General features: G+C 51.1%; 1 protein-coding gene across 1 annotated transcript in view; it reads left to right on the top strand.

Moving 5' to 3' along the window:
• EIF2B5 (eukaryotic translation initiation factor 2B subunit epsilon) overlaps positions 1-13,044 on the top strand; it is a 566,918-nt gene extending 553,874 nt beyond the window's left edge. The window contains exon 16 of the mRNA XM_025375146.1: positions 12,762-13,044. Coding sequence (XP_025230931.1) covers positions 12,762-12,773 — 12 coding nt within the window. The 3' untranslated portion in view covers positions 12,774-13,044. The remainder of the gene's footprint in view (positions 1-12,761) is intronic.
• The last annotated feature ends 401 nt before the right edge of the window (positions 13,045-13,445 follow it).

The following is a 13,445-nucleotide window of genomic DNA, read 5'->3' as shown; positions in this document are numbered from 1 at the left end:
CATAACCCTGCCTTCTCTTCCTATGTCTACTACTCCACTTTCTTTTTTTTTTTCTTTTTGAGACGGAGTCTTGCTCTGTTGCCCAGGCTTTAATGCAGTGGGGTGATCTCGGCTCACTGCAAGCTCCGCCTCCTGGATTCACGCCATTCTCCTGCCTCAGCCTCCCCAGTAGCTGGGACTACAGGCACCCGCCACCACGTCCGGCTAATTTTTTGTATTTTTAGTAGAGACGGGGTTTCATCGTGTTAGCCAGCATGGTCCTGATCTCCTGACCTCGTGATCCACCTGCCTCGGCCTCCCAAAGTGCTGGGATTACCGTGCCCGGTCCTACTACTCCACTTTCAAATTAGACATCGCTGCTCAGGATTCCTTCCCTAGAAATGGACCTAAAATACCTCTCCTACAGACATGACCCTGAGGACAGCCAGTGGCTTCTCACCTGGGCTCCTGGCTCCCAGCACCGCGTGCTGCTGGGTGAGAGTTCCCTTTGTGCAGAGCCCACTTACCACGTGTTGGATGGATGCGTCCATTAAGGATGGGATGGATGGAGTACAGGAGTCCATTTCGCACACATTTCCTGTGGTCTCCCAGGTGTCAGGCACAAGATGGCCTCTGGAGATCAGACGGGGATACAAACTGGTCCCTGTTCTCAAGGAGCTCACATAGGCCCCCGGCTTCATCTGGGCTAAGAGATTTGACCCACACACTTATCCAGTATAGGGGACAGGGCACCAGCTCTGCCTTGGTAAGCCTGGGAAGGCTCGACAGAGTTGGTAATCTCCAAAGCGGGCTTTGGAGGAGGCATAGGAGTGGAGGACCGTGGAACAGGCATTTGTGGCTGGCTCTCAGCGGCTTTAGGAGGTGGGAGATACGTCCTATAGAGGTTCTCCAAGGACCCACAGTGCTATACTGATTTTCTGAAACCCAGCAGGACCTAGGCAGGGTGACAAGGGCAGTGACAGAGCTACAGTTGTGTCTTTTTAGAGGGAAGTAAGAGTGAGCATGGTCAGAGAACCTGGCTACACCCATCTCTTGCAGTCATAATCTATTCCTTTCCAATCAAAGAGGGAGGGAGAGCAGTTTTTCTCCCTCAGACACAGGGATGAGGCTAGGAGGGAGGAGCTGGGTGGGCTGGGCTGGACCAGCCTGGCCCTGGCGGACCTGCAGTTGGGCGGGAGGATGCTGGTTATTTGACTACAATGTATGTTTAAGGTCTCAGTTACAATGGGCCCCGGGCGCTGTGTAACAAGCTGCAGCTGTCCCGTTGCTCATTAGCTTTCCTGACATCTTCTTGGGCTGGTCCTGGGAGAGCCGCCCCCAAGCTCCTCCCTGTGGGCCAGGACCCTGAAAAGCTGACTTCTTGCCCCCAGCCTCAGAGCTGCCATGATGAATGGCGCTGCTGCCCCGTGCAGACAAATGTCTTCCAGGAACAAGCCCTGTTTGTTTAAATCAAATGATCACCATCTACTCTGGCGAAAGCCCCTCCCTGAACTCAAGGCCCAGGTCTGCCTCAACTGCCACCCGCCTGTCCCTCTGCCTCTGCACATTAGGAAAGGACACATCAAGGAGTCAGGAACAGCTCTAGCCACTGTCTTCAGAATGGGGACAGGGCAGGGTCTCCAGGGCCAGCAGGGCCTGGTCATCTTTGGAAGTGGGGTGAGAAAGGACTAAGCCTTCATGGAGACATGGAGAAGCAGCCAGCAGCATGGGAAAGCAGGGCCTCAGCTGCACTGCGTCTGTGCTCTGTGCTTTGCGCTTTCTACATGTGTCTGTACTTAAGTTACGCCTCTCCCGGCTTCAGACCCCTCAAGCATAGAAGAGTTTGTTAGGTTCACAGCTCTCAACCCCAGCTGCACACTGGGGTCACCAGAGGAGCTTTTAGCAACTACTGATTCAGTTGGGTTCCAGGCAAGGCCATTTCTTCCCCTCAGGCCCTCAAGCGATTCTAGTGTGCAGCCTTTGGTTTGAGTAGCTCCCAAGGTCTCTGACTGCATGGCTTACCAGGTCTTCTTTAAAAATTCCTGGCTGCTTAGGAAACACCTTCAGGAAGCCATCAATTTGCAGACTGTGGGCCCCAAGAAGTTCCTGTAGCAGGAGTTCTTCCTAAACAAACCCATCTGAACTGGGGCAGGAAGGGACCCCAAAGCCCACCTGTTCCAACTTGGTTTTAGAGATGGCAAAGCTGGGGAGTACTCCTCCTCTCCTTGGGAGGACCCGCAGCTCAGATGGGAAGTGCTTTGTCAACGTAAAGCACCAACACTGGGAAATTACTACAGATGGAGTCATTGAGGATGGAGATTGGGGCACTGGAATTGTAACCACTATCTGTCTCCCCAACTAGATTGTAAGCACCTTAATTGCAGAGACCAGGTCTCCTTTGTTGTGTGTGTGTGCGTATGTGTGTGTGTGTGTCCTCCTGACTTAGCAATAAATGACTATGTGGATGGATGGATGGATGGATGGATGGATGGATGGATGGATGGATAGATGGGTGGGTAGGTGGATGGGGCCTTCCACAGGTAAATTTCCCTTCCTTACTCATCACTACATTTTGCTATGGGTCACCTAGGCTGTCATCACCACTGTCACTGTTGTGAATAATGGAGTGTCAGGAGCTGAGGGAGGCAGTAGGGTATTGAGAGAACCTGTTAGCCTTGGGACTCAGGGGAGGGCCATTAATAAGGAGTAAGTATCTGAAGCTGGTCCTGACAGGCTTGCTGTGAATGGTGAGGCCAGCTTACATGCCCATTATACCCTGCTGTGAATCCACATCTCCCTAAGCCCCATCACACAGTGTAGCCGGGAATTTCTCACCCTCAAAGGCCATTTCTGCCCAAAGAAGAATGTGGACCTGCAGGTTCCAGGTGGGAAGGAGAGGGGCCCAGGGGCTGGGTGAGGACAGAAGTTGATGCTCTGGCCTTAGTATGAATAACTCCTACAAATTCTTAATTCCTCAAAATACTGCCCAACATGCAACCAGCCACCTTTTATTGAACTTCCACGTGGGCAGACACGTGCTTGGCTGAGGATACAGAGGTAAAAGAGAAAGACCTCAGAGAACGTATGGTCAAGGAGTAGAAGCTGTCCAGGAAAGGGCAGAGGGCTGGTGAGCATGGAGGAGAAAGTGCCAGACGGGGCATGGACCGCAGGGGTGGCTTCATAAAGGGGCAAGATTTAAGCTCGGAGGGAGTTTAGGGTGGCTCCCGGGAATCTGAATTTCTATCTTTTTTTTTTTTTTGAGATGGAATCTTGCTCTGTAGCCCAGGCTGGAGTGCAGTGGTACAATCTCAGTTTACTGCAACCTCCCGGGTTCAAGCGACTCTCCTGCCTCAGTCTCCTGAGTAGCTGGGATTACAGTCACGCGACAGCATGCCCAGCTGAGTTTTGTATTTTCAGTAGAGGCAGGGTTTCTTTTATTTATTTATTTATTTTCTGAGACGGAGTCTCACTCTTTCCCCCAGGCTGGAGTGCAGTGGTACAATCTCAGCTAACTGCAACCTCTGTCCCCTGGGTTCAAGCGATTCTTCCGTCTCAGCCTTCCAAGTAGCTGGGATTACAGGCATGCACCACCACGTCCAGCTAATTTTTGTATTTGCAGTAGAGACGGGGTTTCCCCATGTTGGTCAGGCTGGTCTTGAACTCCTGACCTCAGGTGATCCACTCGCCTCAGCCTCCCAAAATACTGGGATTACAGGCGTGAGCCACCGTGCCCGGCCGAATCCGAATTTCTTCTCGAATGCATGGGGGAATCTGTTGTGCCGACAGGTTAGGAATGATTTGTCTAGTGAGCAGTGGAAAAGGCATCCTAGGCAGCAGAAACTGCATGTGCAAAGAAAGGGAGGTGATCTGAGGGCACACAGGGAACGGCAAACAGTCAAATATGTGTAGAAACCAGGTTATTTGGGGGAAAAGGGGATGCAACCAGAGTGGGAGGAAGAAAATCAAAATGCCATTTTGTTCGAATCGTTGAAAATAATTCCCCCAGGAAACAGTAATCCATTTCAGCCTTCCTCATTCAGTGCTGATTTGCCCAAGTGGCAGGGAGATCTGGTGCCGATTACCAGGTTTCGGTGCATTAGGTAATGCAACAATAAAATCTGGGTCACTGCAGCACAAAGTCCCCTTTATTTTGACAAGTGTAGTTTTTACTCTGAAGTGTTATCATAAATAATTAAATTAAACCAGTAAATGGGTTGGAGTATGCTTTGCTGCAGTACCAAAGTCTCTGTAACCCCAGACACTGAGCCGCTCCTTTGGGGGATTCTTGGCTCGGAAACATTTGGGAATTTTTCAGAAGTCAAGAATATTTGGAGTAGTCAAGGCAGAGAGGTAGAGCTGAAGGCTTGTTCCAGCCCATCCTGCTGCCCCATTTCCCACTGGGCTTCCCTATCCTGCTGTACCCCATTCTATCATTTGACCTGTGGCAGCTTGAATCTGTAAAGGGCTCACTCCTCAGCCCTAGGCTGGCCTGGAATGAAGAGGGGTTGAGGGTCCCAGCACACGTATTGGGCAGCCCCCCACCCCCTTTTTTTTTTTTTTTTTTTTTTTTTTGAGACAGAGTTTTGCTCTCTTTGCCCAGGCTGGAGTGCAGTGCTGCAATCTCAGTTCACTGCAACCTCCACTTCCTGGGTTCAAGCGATTCTCCTGCCTCAGCCTCCTGAATAGCTGGGATTACAGGCATGTGCCACCATGTTCGGCTAATTTTGCATTTTTAGTAGAGATGGGTTTTCTCCATGTTGGTCAGGCTGATATTGGGCAGCCTCTTTTTTTTTTTTTTTTTTTTTTTTCATAATGCCCACTCAGGCATCAGAGCATCAATAAATAAGGACTTCAAATCTTAGGGTAGAAGGGCTTGCAGGGACTCTCAAGACCACCAGACAACCCACCGCCACCCACACTTTCACCATTTCATAGATGTGAAAACCAGGGAAGTGAAGTGACATGACCCATTGGTTGTTGGCCGATGGACGGGATTAAGTAACATGCAGAGTGTGAGTGCCGAAGACTCAGAGACCCAAAGGGGAATGTGTTGGAGACACAGGGGCTGCATGCAGGCAGAGAAAGGGGAAGTTGCAGGAAATGGTAAGAGGCAGGGGTGAGGTCTACTAGAGGGCTGGGAGCTTTGAACCAGGCCTACAGGCGGAGACCCTGAGGAGTCATCACTGGAGCCCTCAAGTACTCAGACCTCTGCCTGCTGCATCAGGACAGTTCTCAAACTCAGCAAGAGAGAAGTAAAATCTCTGTAGTGAAGAAGGAAAAATGGTGCTGGAGAGAATACCCAGAGGCGAAACCTGCTGGCTTTAAAGCAGAGAGGAGCTTTCGATCCCTCCCCAGGGTGAGTGCGTCTGCCTTTCACCTCCTTCTCTCCCATCCAGCCCCTCCGCTCTCCTGTTGTCCTGCCTGCTGGACGTCCAGGCATCAGCTTCTGTCACCCTTGTCAGGGCCCGCAGATAAGGTGGCGGTTGGTGGCCAGATTAGAGGGGAGTAGCATTCCACTGCCCCCTCTTTTGGTGGCATCCAGGCCTGTAGGACTCCATGCAGGGACAACCCCATTCATAGAGCCAGAACTCCCAGTGAGAGTTCTAGAATGGGGCCTCTTTCCGAATCCCAGAGCCTCCGGCTGAGCCAGCTCCAGGGAGAGCGTGACAAACAGGTGTCCTGGACACAGAGGCCTCTGGAGACCCAGTGAGCCTGTCAGAATGAGGGGCCTGACGGCACGCACGGCCTTCCCTCCTGCCCCTCCGCAGACTGGCTGTTTTTCATAGCACCTTTAGTGGAAATTAAAGCATGTTTTTCTAACTCCATGGAACTCTGAGCTATGTAAACAATAGAGATAGAGTTGGAACAAAAATCACCTACAGGGCAGATAGCTGCACCAGAAATCCCTCCGGGGAGGAGGCCAAGGCTCCTTGGTGTTTAACAGCACAAAAACTCAGATATTAGTGAAGTGTCGGTGCCCGGGGCAAACCCCAGGGCTGTGAGGTCTTCATTTAGAGGTCAGTGAAAGGGAAGGCCCGCACCTGGTGGGCTGCATGGTACTCCCTTCTTCTCCCTGACATCTATTGCACCCTTCCCAAGGCATGTGGACCAGGGACAGGGAAAGTGAGCTCAGCTGACTCAGAAACCCTGGCAAAGCCTGTGCCCAGCTTGCTGTTCCTCACCGGAGACCTTTGGGGTTCTAGGCCACTCTTAGGTGGTGATGGCAGGGCAGGTGTGCACAGGTCTACCTATGAGGTGGGGATCTGCAACTGTCCCCAGAAACCCACTGCTAAACTTGGTCCTTAGGGACTTCACTGCCCTGCTGGCCTCCTCCTCTCTTTGAGACACCATCGACTCCAGGAAACCCTCTCTGAACCCCAAGGTGCACCCTGGGGTGCCAAGCTTCTCTGTGTGCCCTGCACTGCACCCCGTCATACTCAGAGCTTATCACCTCAAGTGTATCTCCTTAAGACAGGGCTGTGTTTGACTTATCTCTGTGCACACTTCCATATACAGCAGGTGCTCAATAAATGCTTGTTGGACAGAATGGGGCATCTCTAGGCCAGGCCTGGTGTCCCTGATCAGGACGGCTTCAGTGGGAGGCCCAGCTTTCTGGCCTCAGCTGCCCCTGGCCCGGGGGTCCGGTGCGGGAGAGACCAGGGTGGTCAGAGCGTGCACTGCCCTTCAATCCAGCGCTGGGTTCTTTCCCGTCACGGCCAGATCCCATCTCCTCTTCACCACATAGCGCTGTGGCTACCACGTTCCCTCTCTGGCAGACATTGTGGGGATGTGTGTAGTCAGGTTGTGGGGAGGGGACTTTAAACAAACAGTCCATGGCCCCAGTCGGTGCCAAGGCTCACCACACCCCCACCCCCACACTCCAGGCTGAGGCGGCTTGCTGGACCTTGTGACCAGGAGCCCACAGAATTCATTTCATAAAAAAGGATTTGGTGCTCTGCTTCTCACCCCACCCCCAGCTGGGCCAGAGAGCACCTGAGTGCTCCTCCTGCTCTCCCTCCCTCTTGGGCCTTTCACCCCCTAATCCACCAAGTGGGGAGTGGTCACGTGGGCCCCCAGCTCTCGACAGGAAGCTGTCGGCACCGCTGGCTCGCAGGGCCAGCTCCCTTACCGCCAGGGAGGCAGGCTGCCGTCCCCCAGCCCGGCTTGCTGAAACCCAACCCCTCTTTCCAGCTGCAGCTCAGAAGAGCCCCTGGCCAGCCTTCCCCAGGGACCCTGCAGCCTGCAGATCTCACGGTCAGGGAATTTTCCCTGCACAGTGTTCCAAGCCAGCAGAGCCTCCAGAACAAAGGGCAGAGAGACAGAGACCCGTCTCTTCCTATCCCCCATCAGCGGCAAGAAAGACCCAGCCCACAGAGGCTGCTCCCCGGATCTGGGGGAAGGTACACCCAGAGGACAAAGACCATCCTTCCTGGGAGACCTGTGCCTCGGGAAGCACTCCCTGGAGGAGCCAGGACCAGATAGATTTGCGCAGTCCCCGTTTCCTCCAGCTCTTCCACCCCAGGGAGGAAAGTGACCTATACTGGCCCTGACATCCCAACGGCCACACGTGTCAGGAGGCCTGTGTCAGAATCAGGTGCTGCGCAGAAGGGGATTGTTGCTGGTTAGTGGGGAAGCACACGTTCCAGAACCCAGTGATTCCCTTCCCTGGGGAAAATGCAATTTACAAAAGAAAACTGGGTCTTTTTTGTTGTGGTCCCTAAGAACAGACGTTCCTCAAACTCAGATAATAAATTGCTGTCAAGCAGCAGTCCTGGTAACATATAACGGAGTGGAGAGAAACCTGCAACCAGTATTGGTTCAAGCTCTGATGTCATCACTAACTAGCTATGTGGCTGGTCTAGCTCTAGAGACACCCCAAAGCCACTGTGGCCCTGACAGAATATATTATAACTAACTTCTCTGAGCCTCATTTTTTCTCATCTGTAAGATGGGACTATTATCATTTATCATGCCTACCTTCCTTCATTTAGCAAACATTAAGAACCAGCTATGTGCCAGGTGCTAAGTCTGTTGCTGGAAGCTGAAAAATAACAGGATTCCCCACCCCAGGTCACATTAACTAATGGGTATAAAGGTGCTTGGAAAACTGAAATGCTGAAATAAATAGATAAGGACCAGCTGTAATGATCTCATTAACTTTCTGGGAATGAGGCTGCTGAAGTGATTTTTAAAGTTCTTAAAAACAGTTAAGTAAGCCAGACCTGTCTCTGTAATCTGGCCTGCACTATTTATTTGCTTAGCAAACCGTTTCTTCATAGATAGTGCAAAAGGAAAGACTTCAGACCAGCCTGAGGCAGAATTTATCCCAAATTCAGAGTGAGTGGGGTCTGAATTAATTAGGTCTTTCTGTAGCTTAATGTATAAACCTGGGCTCAGGAAATTTGGCCTTTAAAGCAGGTGCCCTTTCAAATGAGTGGGTTTCATGTGACTGTTTTAACTTCAGCTTCATTACCCTTTATGGGCTGCAGGAGTGGTGGGGGGAGCAGGCAGGAGGGATCTGGTGTGAGTCTGCTTCCGTGAATGGGGAGCCAAAGGAACCGTAAAACAGCCCCTGGGTCCTCAACAGCCCTCTCCCAACCAGGGCCGGCCAAGGTGACCTGCCCACCTCCCCATGGAGGTAAATTCATACTTACAGGCCCCGTCTGGGGTCTCCTCCAGTCTCAGGTGAGGGCAAGGGCCAAGGCTCCCAGTCCTACTTGTGGGGCTGGTCACCTGCTGGGGTTTCCTCCTTCGACCTCTCATTGTCCTTGAACTTCTTGTTCTAGCTCATTGGCAGCCTCCAAACTCCGCAGCATCAGAGCGCTGTGCCAGGATACTCTCTCGCTCAAAAACCCACGGTTATTCCCTACTGTCTGAAAGTCCTCAGCCCCCACCACCTGCTCTTATTATCTGCCCAAGATGCTCCAGGTCACCTATCTCTTTAGACAGTCCAATATAGCCGCCACCAACCACCCATGACCATGGAGCACTTGCAGTCTATCCCAATTGAGATGTGCTGTAAGATACACACCCAGATAATGAAGATTTGGTATGAAAAAAGTAATGTAGGCCGGGCATGGTGGCTCACACCTGTAATCCCAGCACTCTGGGAGGCCGAGGTAGGTGGATCACCTGAGGTCAGGAGTTTGAGACCAGCCTGGCCAACATGGTGAAACCCCATCTCTACTAAAAGTACAAAAATTAGCTGGGCATGGTGGCAGGCGACTGTGATCCCAGCTACTCGGGAGGCTGAGGCAGGAGAATCACTTGAACCCAGGTGGTGGAGGTTGCAATGAACCAAGATCATGCCACTGCACTCCAGCCTGGGTGAGACTCTGTCTCAAAAAAAAAAAAAAGAAAAAAGAAATGTAAACTATCTCATTAATAATGCTTATAATCTTTATATTGATTACATGTCAAAAGAATATGGATATATTGGGCTAAATAGAATATATTATTAAAATGAATTTCCCGTTTCTTTTTTACATTTTAAATGCACTACTAGAACGTGTGAAATTACCCATGTGGCTCCCATGTGTGGCTTGCAGTAATGTCTACTAGCCAGCCTGCTCCGGAGTATCACGCAGTAAAAGTGCCTGGGCTGGGTGGTGGGCAGATTTCCCTTTCGGTGCTACTTGGTATGTAACCTTTCTAAACTTCTATTTCCTTTTGTTTCAAATGGGATTAAAAGTACTTGCTTCAGGTGATTACTAGGAGAACAAGATGAGCCAACAGCTGCCGAAGCTACTAGCATAGAGCAGTTAACTCAATACACGTTGGCTTCCTTCCCTGTCCTTTCCAAATCACATTTCAAAACATCTTTTAGAGGAGTGGTTCTCCCTGGATGCACCCAGAAATTACCTGGGAAGTTTTCTATTAAAAAAAAAAAATAGGCCGGGCGCGGTGGCTCACGCCTGTAATCCCAGCACTTTGGGAGGCCGAGGCGGGCGGATCACGAGGTCAGGAGATCGAGACCATCCTGGCTAACGCGGTGAAACCCCGTCTCTACTAAAAATGCAAAAAATTAGCCGGGCGAGGCGGCGGGCGCCTGTAGTCCCAGCTACTCGGGAGGCTGAGGCAGGAGAATGGCGTGAACCCGGGAGGCGGAGCTTGCAGTGAGCCGAGATCGCGCCACTGCACTCCAGCCTGGGCGACTAAGCCAGACTCTGTCTCAAAAAAAAAACATATACATATATATATACACACACACACACACACACACACACACACACACACAGACACACACACACCCCCAGGCCTGGACTCCATTTTTTTGTTTTGTTTTGTTTTTGATTTTTGTTTGTTTTTTAGGAGAGGGAGTCTCTCTCTGTCACCCAGGCTGGAGTGTAGTGGTACAATCTCAGCTCACTGCAACCTCCACCTCCTGGGTTCCAGCAATTCTCCTGTTTCAGCCTCCCGAATAGCTGGGACTACAGGCACACACCACCATGCGTAGCTAATTTTTGTATTTTTAGTAAAGATGGGGTTTCACCATATTGGTCAGGCTGGTCTCAAACTCCTGACTTCAGGTGATCCACTTACCTCGGCCTCCCAAAGTGCTGGGATCACAGGCGTAAGTGGACTCCTTTTTTTTTTTTTTGAGTCAGAGTTTTGCTCTTGTTGCCCAGGCTGTAGTGCAATGGCGTGATCTCAGCTCACTGCAACCTCTGCCTGCCAGGTTGAAGCGATTCCCCTGCCTCAGCTTCCTGAGTAGTCAGGATTACAGGCATGTGCCAGCACACTCAGCTAATTTCGTATTTTTAGTTAGAGACATGGTTTCTCCATGTTGGTCAGGCTTGTCTCGACTCCCAACCTCAGGTGATGCGCCCACCTTGGCCTCCCAAAGTGCTGGGATTACAGGCATTACAGGCGTGAGCCACTGCCCCCAGCCGGACTCCATTCTTTTTTTTTTTTTTTTTAGACGCAGTCTCGCTCTGTCGCCCAGGTTGGAGTGCATTGGCGCCATCTCGGCTCACCGCAAGCTCCACCTCCAGGGTTCACGCCATCTCCTGCCTCAGCCTCCTGAGTAGCTGGGACTACTGGTGCCCACCACCACGCCCGGCTAATTTTTTGTATTTTTAGTGGAGACAGGGTTTCAACGCATTAGCCAGGATGGTCTCCATCTCCTGACCTTGTGATCCGCCCGCCTCAGCTTCCCAAAGTGCTGGGATTACAGGCATGAGCCACTGTGCCCAGCCCAGACTGCATTCTTAATTGGAGTCAGGGTGAGTTTAATTGGTCAGGTTGGGACCTGGGCATCAGCATAGTTTAAAGGGCTCCAGGTGATCTAATGCATAGCAAGGGTTGAGAATTCCTGCCCCAGAAGAACCAATTGCTCCTTCACCCCTCAATGCTCTGACCCTGTGCTTTATGTGCTGTCCCTTTAGCATTTTACATGTGTTTTGTGCTACTTTGATGATAACCAACTTTCCTGAATGCCTACCTGAACGCCTTTCCTGAACATCTGGCACTTTACGTATATTATCTTTAATCCTTATCACAACTCTGCAAGGTAAATTAGATTAACCCCATTCTGCAGATGAAGAAGCTGAGGCTTAGAAAGGTTAAAGTAACTTACTTGTTAAATCAGTGGATGGGAGCTGGGAGGAAGCACTCAACCCCCCAGCAAGCCTGACTCCAAGTGAGAGTCATTGCTCCCTAGACTATGCTGCCTTTGCTTTCGATGATTCCGTCACAAGAATCTACGCGTCCAGGGGCAGGGGTGCTTTATTCCTGTTTGCAACAGTTCTCAAATGAGGCGTTCAGCAACCCCTTGATAAATACTGACTGAACCTCAGAGGACCTGTGTTGCTTTTTTGTTTGTTTTGAGATGGAGTCTCGCTCTGTCACCCAGGTTGAGCGTACAGCATACAGGCTGGAGTACAGTGGCACGATCTCGGCTCACTGTAACCTCCACCTCCTGGGTTCAAGCTATTCTCCTGCCTCAGCCTCCCGAGTGGCTGAGATTACAGGTGGGCACCATCACACCCAACTAATTTTTGTATTTTTCTTTCTTTTTTTTTTTTAGAGACAGTTTCTCTCTTGTTGCCCAGGCTGGAGTGCAATGGTGCGATCTCAGCTCACCACAACCTCTGTCTCCTGGGTTCGAGCCATTCTCCTGCCTCAGCCTCCTGAGTAGCTGGGATTACAGGCATGCGCCACCACGCTCAGCTAATTTTGTATTTTTAGTAGAGATGGGGTTTCTCCATGTTGCTCAGGCTGGTCTCGAACTCCCGACCTCAGGTGATCCGCCCACCTTGGCCTCCCAAAGTTCTGGGATTACAAGTGTGCCACCGCCTCCATCCCAGAGTACCTGTTTGAGAGTATCTGAATGCAGGCTGAGAGGCTAGAGAGCTAGCCTCGGGGCCCGTAAGGATTCAGGTCTGTGCTGTGCTCTGTTGTGCGCCGAGCAGTCTCAGGGCCAGGGGAGTTTCAGGGCTGCCCTCCCCAGGCAGGCCTCTAACAAGGACAGGACGGGATCTAAAAAGGACAGCGGGCAAATAAGAGAGGCTCCTTGGTTTCTAATGTACCATTCTCCAACACTCAGTCTCTCTTGGCAACTCTCTGGCCCAGAAGCACTGTTGAGAGCACAGGTCCCTCATGGTCAAGAAGGCAAGAGATCTGACTTTGGTGGCTCCTGGGTGGGTGGCAGGTGCCCCAACCCCACCCTAGCAGTGCCTCCGCCACCTGCAGGTCTCCTCCCCAATCTGCCACCACCGAGGGCTGCTTGGATTTTTTTGGACCAGGTGTGAGTCCATGTAGTTGCATTCTTTTCAAAGTAGGTGGTGTGTTAAAGGCTTGACTAAATGGGATTCAGTTTTTCTACTTTTGTAAGACTTCAAATACAAATGTTCTTAAGTCAGAGGGAAAAGCCTTTGCCTCCAGCCACATGATGGACTCACCTGCAGCCATTCAAAAGGAGAACAGGCAAACCGCACAGTGGCATGGAAAGACAAGGATGATGGCCGCGAAGTGGGGGCAGCATCCGATCCACATTCTAGAAGTAGCATAATCACAATTACTAAACATTGAAAAAAGGAAAATAAAGAGGTAGGAGAGCGGGGGAAGAATACATGAGAATGTTCCCAGCAGTTGTGTTATGATGGTGAAATTACACATAATTCTATTTCTTTTATTTATCAAATTTTCTGTAATGTGTCTATATGACTTACAATAAAGGGAAAGAAAAATTTATTTGGGGGTAATCCATCCCAACTAAAACCATCGAATCTGATCCGCACTCCTTCATCTTCTGTCTCCTCCATGCCTTCCTAGAAGAGGACAGGAACAGAGGTGGGAGGCTCTGTGAGCCCGCTGGAAAGCCCACCAGGCCTGCTCTGGGGTGGCGACTTGGTCAGATTTTCCCACACCCAGTCTGGCAGTGGAAGATGGAAGGGCTGTGTCCTCACTCCAACTGTGCTCCAGGAACAGGGTCCGTTGCGTCCCATGGACAGGTCCCTGTCATT

The sequence above is a fragment of the Theropithecus gelada genome, chromosome 2 (assembly GCF_003255815.1).
Source record: "Theropithecus gelada isolate Dixy chromosome 2, Tgel_1.0, whole genome shotgun sequence".
NCBI lineage: Eukaryota > Metazoa > Chordata > Mammalia > Primates > Cercopithecidae > Theropithecus > Theropithecus gelada.
The sequence above is the reverse complement of the archived record's forward strand: the minus strand, read 5'-3'. Positions and strand labels throughout refer to the sequence as shown.